Source organism: Diachasmimorpha longicaudata, chromosome 1 (assembly GCF_034640455.1).
Source record: "Diachasmimorpha longicaudata isolate KC_UGA_2023 chromosome 1, iyDiaLong2, whole genome shotgun sequence".
In the NCBI taxonomy this organism is placed as follows: Eukaryota; Metazoa; Arthropoda; class Insecta; order Hymenoptera; family Braconidae; genus Diachasmimorpha; species Diachasmimorpha longicaudata.
This window is the reverse complement of record NC_087225.1, coordinates 4,791,303-4,803,668: the sequence shown is the minus strand read 5'-3', so window position 1 is coordinate 4,803,668 and position 12,366 is coordinate 4,791,303. Positions and strand designations below refer to the sequence as shown.

The following is a 12,366-nucleotide window of genomic DNA, read 5'->3' as shown; positions in this document are numbered from 1 at the left end:
TGTACTCGAGCAAAAGATATTTTATGTTACGCGACGGAGAACTAAGAATATCCTTAAAATTTTGAGGTTTATAACGCGCACGTGTGCTTCGGTCACTCACGTACGTTATACTGGCTTAAACGTCCGGTAATTGGACGCATCTTAGCGCGTGATGGTTTTCATCCCTCTATAGAGCGTTGAGAGCAAACTAGTTGAATTCAATAACTCAAAATACTAATTCATTGTGTTCACGAGAAGCTCTCTCTGGTGATGTACCATTTGATAATTGACAAAAGCACTAGTTATTAATGAGTTGAGCCCGGTTGTGAATAGAGAACAAACATACTCGATTGAGGATAACTTGTTGACATTATTTCGAATACACTCCGAGCTCACTTGTAGCGGCTTAACGTGATCGAAGGGAAGTGAGTATTTGTCTAATTTGGCGTCTCCTTATATACCCAAGGGCTGTTTTGTTTTGCTTATCAACCCAAGGTTTGGGAATATTCTGGAAGACGACCTTGGTTCGAATGTTCTCGAATTCTTCTCTTAGCAACCCCCGGGCAAGCCCCGATGCATGGGACGCATGGGTTGGGGGTCGATACATTTTTGTTTTCTAGCTTTAAACTTGTGGTGCCTCGGTCTGTACAAAGAGTACTACGTTGTTCATCTTTTCGGACGAGGCGCTTCATACAATTATGATAGAACTTCACTTACAGGTAAGTTCGTTTAATCATACAATTATTTAAAAAATTACTGCCATTATATTACTATTATTAAATGATTATATTTAAGCTTTGTTCATAAAATTACAAAATATATAAAAACGTAAAAATGGCTGTCTTTTCTTATATATCTTTTAGTAATTTAAGAAACAAGTAATTTTGACCCATCCGGGAGAAGTAGGTATACGTCAATCGTCGGTAGTTCTAGTGTTAAAATCTCCAACGTAGACACAGCTACGTTCATTTTTACAGCTTTCGCATATGTTCTCTATATACCCTATGAATTCCGATATGTTTGCCCCCGGAGAACGATGAGTTACTATGAGCACATCTTTAAAATTTCTAACATTAATTTTGATACCGATTGACCAACAATTATTGACAATTTTTTTCATCTACAGACATTTTGTATTGAATATCGCTACGAACATACATCATAACCCCTCCCGTTATTCTTTTTTCAGAGTCACATCTTAAGATAACTTGGTAACTTGGCACATTAATGCCCTGATCATCTATTTCATTTGTGAGTCTAGTTTCCAATAGCGCTATTATTGCTGGATTTTTCAAATTAATCACGAGTTCCTCTATTTCATCTTTATTTCTCAATAAATCGCGCGCATTCATATATACAACTGGCGATTTATGTGCGTTTGGATTTGTTAGAGATCTTACGAAATCGCGACATTCCCTATTTTGTATCTGTTCATAAAATATTTGTAGGAAGAGCACGATTTATGTTTCACGTGATGTTCAATTTGTTCATTAGAAAGTTGAAATTTCTCTTTGTGAGTCCAACAGCTGATACAATTAAAGCCAGTAGGTCGACATTCCTGTGTGTTATGATTTCGGGTGCATATTCTGCACACCGTTATTTTTTGTACAATTTTTCGCTATAGGATGGAACCCCCAACAATTGAAGACATCCAACATCGCTTCAGATTTATATACAGGGTGGCGATCAGGTAGGGGCGAACTCTAAACAGGCATGTTTTGGGGGTGATTCTGAGCAGAAAAGTCCTTTTCTACTTTTCGATCGGACTCACCCCTGCAGAGATATGGGGGTGAAAAGAACGGCCAATGGGGCGCGAACAGCATTTTGTCAAGAGACCTTTCTTGTTGTAAATTAAATTTACAATAAAAAAGATCTCTTGACAAAACACTGTAGGGCTATTGCATAATGAGATAATTAACATTTAAATAATTAGCTTTGGAACGCCAAGGGGGATGCCCACGATTTTCCGAATTTTTCCAACAAAAAACCCGTTTTGGCAATTATCTTGTAAACAAATGGGTTTACAACATTTTGTCAAAACGGCTTTTTTGCGAGAAATGCAATTTTAAACATTAATGATCTTATCGAAAAATCGCGTAGATGTCTTAATTTGATAATTAATCGCGGATTGTTGTTTAAAATTCAAATCCAATTATTCAATAAACAAATGGATTTACGGGATTCCACCAGGAGACATTTATTGTAGATAATTTTATTCTCTGCAAAAAATGTCTTGTGACAAAAGGCCGTAAATCCATTTGTTTACGTGATAATCAAGATAACGCGGTTATTGCTCCGGATTCCGCGAAAATCGCGAGCTATCCCCTCTGAAATTTGCCCGCGATTGTTTATTATTAATTATCTCGATAATAGGCTCTTTTACAGCATTTTGTCAAGAGACCTTTCTTGTTGTAAATTAAATTTACAATAAAAAAGATCTCTTGACAAAACACTGTAGGGCTATTGCATAATGAGATAATTAATATTTAAATAATTAGCTTTGGAACGCCAAGGGGGATGCCCGCGGTTTTCAGAATCTTGTCTTTTAATAAATAATACTAAGGTAAATAATAATCGGTTTTTAATCATCCTAGCGCCCCCCCCCCCTGAAAGGATTGTCATGAAATATCTTTCCCCCTGTCTCTCTCTTACTCACTAGCGGAATGGAACGTCCGCCCGAGGAGAAGGGGAAGCACGCACACTGCTTACCCGCGGCACACGGACGGAGAGCCGCGCAATGCTCGCGCCCCATTGGCCGTTCTTTTCACCCCCATATCTCTGCAGGGGTGAGTCCGATCGAAAAGTAGAAAAGGACTTTTCTGCTCAGAATCACCCCCAAAACATGCCTGTTTAGAGTTCGCCCCTACCTGATCGCCACCCTGTATTCTGTACCTTCACACCTATTCCACCCTAAATTCACAAATCCTTTTTTCATAATATTTTGATGCATATTTTGTCCCACCTCAATGATCAGTGAAATTTCATTATATTTTGCGATGACCCATTTATTTATTATTTTCAGATCAACTACGTCTGCAGTTACATGGCATTTGTTTTGTTTTGTTTCAGTAGATCTCCCTTTATTTCCTTATTTTTTTTTCATTATAGTCAATCGTTCGGTCGTGAACATTATACAGGGTGTCCCAGAATTGCACGTCCAGACTTTAAACTTAAGTTGGGGGTGAAATTCTGGATCGAAAAGTCCTGAGCGACTTTTTGATCAGACGCAGCCTCTCCGACTTATTCAGGGTTGAAGTTGGACGAATCAGGAGCGTGGAATACCCGGTCGCACGACGGTAAGGAAAACGTTCGAGTGTGGTGGTGTCCCCACCATACGGTACTACTCCCCTGCGGTGGCAGAAAGACATGACTGGCGGCGGCGGGTAAGAGGAAGGGGAGGGAAATGAAAAAAATGAACACCAAAAAAAAAATCATCAGCGATTGATCATTTTTTTTCTCCTTCGCTGAAAGAAAAAATGAAAATCTCATACAGGGCCAATGGGGCTTTAGAAAATTAAATCGCCGGGTTTTTTTTTCCAGCGCTGTAATTTTCAACGCTATTTTTTTCTCCTTTTCCATAAGATTAAGAGATTTAATGGGCCTCAATCGATGGGGAATTTATTCCTCCATCGAATGCCCTTGGTTTCATCCCTTGGCATTAATTAGGGCAGGAGTAAATAATTTTTATGTAGCGGGCGGGTGTTCATTTTTTTCATTTCCCTCCCCTTCCTCTTACCCACCGCCCCCTGTCATCTCTTTCTGCCGCCGCAGGGGAGTAGTACGGTATGGTGGGGACACCACCACACTCGTATGTTTTCCTCACCGTCGTGCAACCGGGTATTCCACGCCCTTGATTTGTCCAACTTCAACCCTGAATAAGTTGAAGAGGGTGCGTCTGATCAAAAAGTCGCTCAGGATTTTTCGATCCAGAATTTCACCCCCAACTTAAGTTTAAAGCCTGGACGTGCAATTCTGGGACACCCTGTATATAAAAAAAACTAAGACGACCTTTTATGTTTCGCAGGTTTTCCCTGCTATACTGAAAATTATTAAAACCACTTTCGGTTCAATTTTTGCACGTCGGAGTCATAAAAGATCATAATTTATGTCGCTTTGAACGTTATGTAGAAATGACCTTGTACGAAAATTATTTCCTTTTCTGTAATTTCTTCAGTGGGAAACCTTTTTTCCAAAAACTTATATTCGTCATAAAACGTACCCACAGATACCGTGTTGAATTTTTAGTTTTTTCTATTGGTTCAGTCCTCAATAAAAGATCCAACATGCTTTTCGTCTAGTTAACAGACTAGGGCATACTTTTTGCTGTCCAATAGTTTTCGACCAATTAAATTTTCTCTACCCTTTCCCTTAGAAGGGACAACCTTCTTCCTTCACTCCCTTGAAATCTAAGACGATACAATTTAAGAAAAATTTCTAAGTTAGTTACTAGTTAAGACTACTTCGAGATACGACCGTCGAACTTGCTCTCTTCTTAATCAATGTCCATTGTTTTTTTTATATGTGGTGACGTAATTTTCTAAGTTCACGGAAAACCTCAGTCCACTACGGAGCCCTTCGACGCCGACAAAACCCTGAAACGAAAAATATGTTGAGCGTCAGGTCGTTATTACCAGAACGACCATTGGAACGAAACAAAACAGAATTTCCCACTTGTCTCGTATACCAGTCTCGAAGCGCGAACGTTTGCCCCCTAGGTCAAGCGGTGAATGTTGTACAGGTCCCTGTACGAGCTCAGACTAGAAAAAAGACTAAGTGACTGGGCCGACAAATGAAATACATATTTAAACAATCTGGCGTGGAAAATTACAATTTAATACTGATCTCAAAATCTTATACCGTCTAATTACGTTTCTTCTAAACCCCGGTATTTTCCAGGTGTTTATTAAAATTACAACATAAGCAGAATCTAATGTATACATGAGTCACAATCATCAATCTCAAAAACGAAATAAATAAATAAATAACGGACATTCCTAGTCAACGAAGTCAAACTTAAATAACCGTCAAAATACGTAAAATCAAGAATTTCACTGTCTAAAATTATCATGTCAGATAACGCGGGGGACTCAGTGACATGTAAACACCGAAACTCTGAGATAAAAGCCAGCTAAACTGAGCAAGGATGCGATATCCTAAATCGTACCCTTCAATGTCCTTCAAACAATAACTGACAGCGAGAGCGTTCATCTAATACCCATCGATCAGGCGCCACACTATATTGATTCTCAATTCCACACCAAATCATTATCAGAGACTACTCATGTACCCGAGAGTCTACTCTCTAACAAAATTTTAAACAGTCGCGAGAATGATAATTCAAAATAATTGAAGACAGTTTCGGAGTGTCTAGAACTCCATCATAATTAACTCAGACACAAAACAGAAATCCGTAATGATCAGACGCAATAATTTCTACATAAAACCCGTCAAAGGCACGCGACAAAATAACGAACGTAACGAACATAACGAAAGAGACATCTAGCTATTTCACTGATTGGAGTGACCAAGACTTTGTAATGATTCATTGATCTCGCAAAACTAATAGTCCTCAAGCACACAATAAAGAGCCCGAAGAGTCTCGAAGTCCTTCGCAGTTCCGCGAAGCTCTTGAAGATCCCGAAACGTCACTCCCACGATGTTGGCGGTAAATTCAACTAAACAACGATAAATATACAATAATAATAAAAAAATTAATCAATGCTAATACTTCTCGCTCGTGCTCTCACTGTCGGTTGGTGACTTCCCGTCTGTGATTCTTGATAATGAACCCACTCGCAGAACGATCGAATAAGAAAGCCTATTTCTCACGGAAATATCATGTTACAATGAGTAATTCTCAAGAAGTTTAAATTCCCCATTATTATCATTTTGAAAATAAAAAAGTGTGAGTGAATCGCGTTCAATTTTTCAATTTATTGTGGAATTTAATCAAAAACAATTTCCTGTTGTGGGCCCACTATCGCGGCAACGATCCTGAACCCCAATATCAATATTCGTTACTTTTATCTTTGGTACATACTTTTTCGGAGTTATCATTTTATATTCCCTCCTAGCCGCTCACCCATGTAATCAACTAGTTACTTCGTTTCCATTAGATTCCTGCAGTCAATAACGACTTTTCGTTTTGATGTCTTTTTTAACTTGCACAAAACTATGGAAAGATCTGCTAACTCAATGCTATTTTTCACAGCTGTTTTCGTCACTTCAACGCTTACCTTCGCGATTAGTGTCACAATTAACATGGAATCGCCATATACCGGCCTGTGTGGTGTTTGCGCGGTTCCACTGGCTCAGGATTGTCGATAATCCCCATACCTGATGTTTTCGTAGTCAAGTTAATGCGCTGTTTTATTTGTTTAATTTCACCTTTCAGTCGACCTGTCTTCATGAATTTTAATTTGTAATGAAGTAAATTCACTGCTAAAAACGTCGCGTAGAACGGTTTCGTAATGATTTCAACGGTTTTAGCTGATAGGTTCTATCTAACCTGCTCTATCTCGCTGGAATTCTCTCTAAAACGTTTTATTTTAATAGAATCTGTTGAACATGGATTTTCCTCGTTATTTGTGTTATTGAAATCTTGTATGCCCATATCATTAATATTATTACACTTATTAATTCGATGGTCCGTCGGGTTGGTGGTTAGATTTCGATCCCATTTTTCACTTCCGACGTTATTGATCGAGGGGTCATTCATTCAAAAATTCGATGACACAGTGATTGCTGATTTCATCTGATTTCGAGCTGATTTCAATGATTTCTTGAAATCGTTGATTTCATGTGATTGCCAAGGATTTTTTTCTGATGATTTCACGATTTCAAATGATTTTATATGATTTCAAGTCTTTAATGCGAATGGAGCAGCGAGGGCGGAGAGGGCTGGTAGGGGAGATAAGTTGGATTCAATTAGATCTCCGGATAAAATACTAGCACTAGCAGCAGTTATATCCAAGTCATGCAATGACAAATACAAGGAGAAATATGGCAATCTTTTTCAATAAATAATTTATTCACATAGTAAAATAAAGTATATCTCTGACATACTGAACTGAATTAAACTAAATGAAATGAAATCTTCACGTCTCAGTAAAGGACAAACAATGTAGAACTAAAAATATTTGACAACGTCTTTATATATTTTTTCATTTCCCTCCCCTTCCTCTTACCCGCCGCCACCAGGCATCTCTTTCTGCCGCCGCAGGAAAGTAGTACCGCATGGTGGGGACACCACCACACTCGCACGTTTTCCTCACCGTCGTGCGACCAGTTACCCCACGCCCCTGATTCGTCCAACTTCAACCCTCAATAAGTTGAAAAGGGTGCGTCTGAACAAAAAGTCGCTCAGGACTTTTCGATCCAGAATTTCACCCCCAACTTAACTTTAAAGTTTGGACGTTCAGTTTTGGGACATCCTGTATAGCCATCAGTAGTCATTGGCTGCATTTCAAAAATCTTTGTTTGTTTCTTTAAAATATACCAGGTACAAAGTACACCTATTTCTTTAACATTACCCTGTACACGAGCATATGATCCTGAGAACTCTCGAGATTTTATTGTTCTCCCATCGAAATAAACAAAACTCAACACCAATCCTAATAAACAAGTTTTATAATTCTTTTCCTTGAATAGGCACCAATCGCCTATGCTTATTCCATCACATTGTCTAATGATGCGAGTCCCTTCGTTTTCAACGCTTGAAATCTTTCTAGTCTTGTCGTATTTCATCAATTCAGCCACTATAACTCTTCCTAATCTATCAGTGCTCAACTGCGAATGTCCTTTATCAAAAAGCCAACACAATGAAGATTTACGTATTTCAGACGTTGTACCTGACTTATGTGTCACAATAGTAAACGGACTCTCGGGAGACTAGTTTTCTCCTTATTAACGCTTCTCAATTCTAGAGGGTCTGTAACACCAGAAAGATTTGTTGAGGCTCTCAACAATTCTGCCAACTCTCCTGTTGAGTCAATCTCATCCCCCGCATTCCGCACCTCTTCATCATTTTCACCCTCAACATTATCTAAACCATCCAGATCTTTAGCAAAGAATTCTTCATTTTCCATCAATTTCGCAGAGATTTTTAAACAATCCGAAATCTCCATCTCCATGCCCAACTCCTTAACAGCATCGACCGCATCTTTTGTAGCAATTTCTATCGTTTGTATGAGTTTATTGACATCTGGAAGTTCAGAACGTTGCAAAATGTTGAAGGAATGGGAAGATTCGCGTGTAATGTTTCATACATTAATTTTTCACCAATTGTGATTAAATACGAACAGAAAAGTTTTAGGCCATCGTCATATCGCTGATTACCCCTACCTTGACACTGTCCAGTCGCCACCTGCTGCAGATTCTTTAAAAATTCATACTTATCTTCTTTTGACGGTATATTGCCAGGCTGATTATTTCTATTTTCTAGGAAAGACGTAATAATTTGATTTAATTTGTTACTCTCGAGTATGAGCCTGTGTACTTTCTCAAAAATTGGAAAATAACTTGTGATGATTGACTGATTTCCGGTAATTGACAAATGCAGCTTTTTAGCATTTCGAGCCGCCGGGAATTGTCACGCTTTCGAACTTTCGCAATTATCTGATCAGGAAGATTTGTTCGACAATCGCCCTGATTCAATATTGCCCGAATCCGGATTATTAATTATATTTAAAGATTGTCTGAGAGTGGATGAAATCGAAGTGGGGAGTTGTACTTCCTGATCGATGGATTTTTGGGTTGATAATTGTACCCTGGACTGAATCGATGCTTCGTTATTCGACACCTGAGATGATTGAATCGTTGAGTACATCAGAGGCTCCAGTGGAGCTCTGATTGGAGACGGCATGGACAATGTCGTATGGTCCAACATCGAGTCTAACGAGTTTGTGTGTAGGGACTCATCATTTTCTTCACTTCCACGCGATTCTAGAATGCAAAAAAAAATTAGAAACCGATAACGAAAATTACCCAATTATTCGTGTCCTATTGTGTTATTCTTCTACTTCCAAATTCACTTTCCCCTAATTTAATTATTCATACAGTAAGCAAAAATACCTGGTGATACACCATGCTATGTCCCTGATGCATTTGGAGGCTTCTCCAGCTGATCCTCCACTTTTAATTCTCAATGCACCTTTGTTGATTCTAAAATTCCGAAAACAAACATTATCCTCGAAGAAATCTCATTATTCTCATCTAAATATCACGGGTAATTGAAGACAAAACATAACTCTAGTATAATTTTTCCATGTTATAATTTAATCAGTGAGAAAATTGAACTTTCATACATTGATCGAATTAGTTAATAATAATACCTGGCAAAAAGGATCTTGATGTCTCGGATATTGTAGATTTTTAAAGGTGTCTTTCCTCATCGTTCTTTTTCATTCTTTTACTCAGTTGTGTGAGTGTAGGTTGGGCTGTATCTGTGGTAACTGATCTTTTCCTCTTCGTATTACAACTCTTCAAGTGTCTTTCATAATTTGTCACTACCCAACGACTACCAGTTTTCACGGTAGCTGAAACTTTCGTTAGTTCCGTAACAGCTGAACAGAAAATGCACTTAATTTTCGCCGCATATCAGAATGATTGAGGTAAATTCTCTCTTTGGTACTGCTCAACCACCGTTACTTTAACAGATAAGTCGTCGACTGAGACTCGTGGCACGACTCCCCGTTCAATGAAATTTTCTTTTTCAAAAAACGTATTAATCACATTTTCTATCCTTTTAATAAGTTTCTGGCGTTCAAGATCAATATTCTCATGACCGGACAGCGTCAATGGCATTTTTGTCGCTGTCTTTGGTCGAGTCTCTAGAGTCTTCTCTTTCTTAGGCCTCCAAAAATCCGGGATTTTTTCTGTTACTAACTGTACAAGTTTCATTATCATAGTACGCTCCCCAGCGTTGAATTTAAATTTCTCGGGTTTTTTATGATAAGGACCATAAACCAACTGTAAATTCTCGTTGGGATCTAATATGTCCTTCAAAATATCCCTCGCGTGCATTTCCACCCCATCAATGGTTTCTACTGTGATTCCCTCGAAAGCAACGGGATGATCCAAGCCACTAAATTTCAAAATTAACTTCACATGTATCGACAAATTAATCCCTGTATCACTCCTCACAACCTCCCTGAATTTTTCGCCTTCAAAAAAATCCGTTTCATACATTTTTCGGCTCACGTAGATACAACTTATTACATACAATTGATGACGCACCGCTGACGACGTTTCGTTAATAACTGTACTACTTCGCGTGTGGTCGAAATTGCCAGTTCAAACGCGGATTCTGGGAAAATTCGTCGATCGATTTTCTCTAAGAATTTCATGAGTCGATACTCTCGCGTTGTGTCTTTGTTTTTTTCCCCGTAGAAAAAGCGTCCGGAGTTGAAAACAAAAGTTGGTTAACACCTCGATGCAAAACACGTTGAATTCATCGAAAATATTCCGTGTATATTTCACCTATTTAATACATTCGAATTTTTTTTGTCTCATCTGCGGACGATTTTCTATTTATTTTTTGGTGTTATTGTTCATGCGATTTCACTGATTGCATGGCATTTCACTGATTTCATGTGATTTCATTTGCAGTCACCTGAAATCGATGAAATCCCAGAATTTCTCTGATTGCAATTAACTTCCACCGATTTCATGAGATTTCTTGTGATTTCAAACATGATTTTAGCCCGAAGTGACACAGTGATTTCACGAATGAATGGCCCCTCGTTATTGATATAATCGGATACTGTATTACTCTGAGTCCTTGTCTTTACTGTCTGCGTGGTTGAACTCTCAGTAATTTAAGTTGATTGTGTTCGTGGTGGGATCTGGTGTGGGAAGTATTTGTGAGAGATGGCCGAGATAACCGTGGATTACGAAAGGATGTCCGTGGGTAGGAAAAATCACTGCAAGTGTCGCTGTTCAATTAACGCCACTTTTTATTAAATATGAATGCCAATTACACACGTCACAATTTTACGACTAATGGCAACAGATTTTGCCTCGGGGCGTCTACGTGTGGAATATTCTGCTGGTATGATGTTCAATCTCAAAATTGAACTCCTGTAGTAGTAAAGCTCATCTCGCTACGCGCACTCATAAATCCTGTAAATGCATTGTCTTCGTAAACGCTTGCCCATCAGTGACAATTTTCAATGCGGTACCTAGCAGATAAACCCTAACTCTCTTCAATGATTCCATTATCACGTTTACCTCCAACTCATTACTGCTATATTTTAGCTCCCCTCTGAACATCGTACCACGCGCGAGATATACAGGATGGAACGAATGTTCATCTTCATCTTTCTGTAAAAGAATAGCACAGTAATCTAGCTTCGACGCGTCGGTGTCGAGCTCTGTGTTCTACATTAGTTGGAATATCACATTCAATTTTGAATTTCCTAGAGTTGTAACTTGCAGGAATCTGCCCGCTACAGAATGATCTTGCGAATATATACTACACGCCGAGGTTTTCTTTGCGCAGTTAGGTAAATGTTCTTTTTCGGAAAATTGGAGTTTACTTAAATGACACACACCAACTTTAATAAAAACTTCAAATATATAGTATAAACAAAAGTGAACTACAATGCACAGATATGGTGAGGAATGGATAGATGTTCGTTGAGATATTTCTGCTGAGATAATCGCGTTAATACCGTTTGTATGAAAAATGAGGGAAATGGAAAATAGAGATTTTTACATTCCTAACAATTGGAGGAAAATCGTTGGGTGGTAAAGACTGTATTCTGATCGGAGAAGTGGAAAACTTGATGGGTCAGAAAGCACATGGAAAGAGAGCGCCTCGGCGCCTGTTGGGACTATTCAATATTGGGTGATTCTCCAACTAGGTCTGGAAAATGAATTTGGAAATGTCTCAAGGTCGAGAAAGTTATAATTTTGCTAATGAGGAATTTGTACGGAGCCCAAAAGTGATTATTGGAATATGATCGGCAATATGATAATTCGGGGGAAAAAAATCTATAAAGTAATTCCACGCGCAGAGTTTTCCTTCAATGAAAGGGATTATAACGCTTTTCTAATGACAAAGCAAATGGAACGATTCTTTCTAGGTGCAGGGAATTGCGGATTATATTAATAAAACGATGTAAATTCTAAAGAGAAAATGTGCTGGAACATAAAATGGTCAATATTCCAAAAATATTTAAATGAATTCTATAATTTTGTTATAATCTAGAGGATGTGACTGAAATTTTTGAAGCTTTCTATCAATTTATTGGGGAATATGCTCGAGGTAGAAGTTTAGAGTGTCCTCAAAAGAAGTATCGAGAAAACAGTAAATAATAAATCTATTTCTCGTGTTTGACATACAACACTGTGTTTCTGTGCCTGTATCATATAATCGTAAAACTG

The 12,366-nt window shown here is 38.4% G+C and overlaps 2 protein-coding genes across 3 annotated transcripts in view; both read right to left on the bottom strand.

Annotated features, from left to right (window-relative positions):
• Positions 1–1,926: 1,926 nt before the first annotated feature.
• LOC135168107 (uncharacterized) overlaps positions 1,927–12,366 on the bottom strand; it is a 90,586-nt gene continuing 80,146 nt past the window's right edge. Inside the window, exon 3 of the mRNA XM_064132048.1 lies at positions 1,927–2,516. The gene's annotated coding sequence lies outside the window, so the exon portion shown is untranslated. The remainder of the gene's footprint in view (positions 2,517–12,366) is intronic.
• Positions 6,983–10,845, bottom strand: LOC135168824 (uncharacterized). 2 transcript variants are annotated; one of them, XR_010300103.1, is made up of 3 exons: positions 9,312–10,845; positions 9,052–9,141; positions 6,983–8,922 (listed from the first exon to the last, which is right to left on the bottom strand). XR_010300103.1 is itself a non-coding variant. In XM_064133395.1 (3 exons), exon 3 carries the CDS (start codon positions 8,109–8,111, stop codon positions 7,842–7,844), a length of 270 nt encoding a protein of 89 aa, XP_063989465.1. In that variant the 5' UTR covers positions 8,112–8,922; positions 9,052–9,141; positions 9,312–10,825; the 3' UTR covers positions 6,983–7,841. The 2 variants fall into 2 exon arrangements, 1 of the variants encoding a protein (XP_063989465.1); XM_064133395.1 differs by having other exon boundaries at positions 9,312–10,825.

Excerpts from the sequence above, each read along its gene's own strand:
- LOC135168824 (XM_064133395.1), bottom strand. The coding sequence starts at position 8,111 with ATGGAGATGGAGATTTCGGATTGTTTAAAAATCTCTGCGAAATTGATG.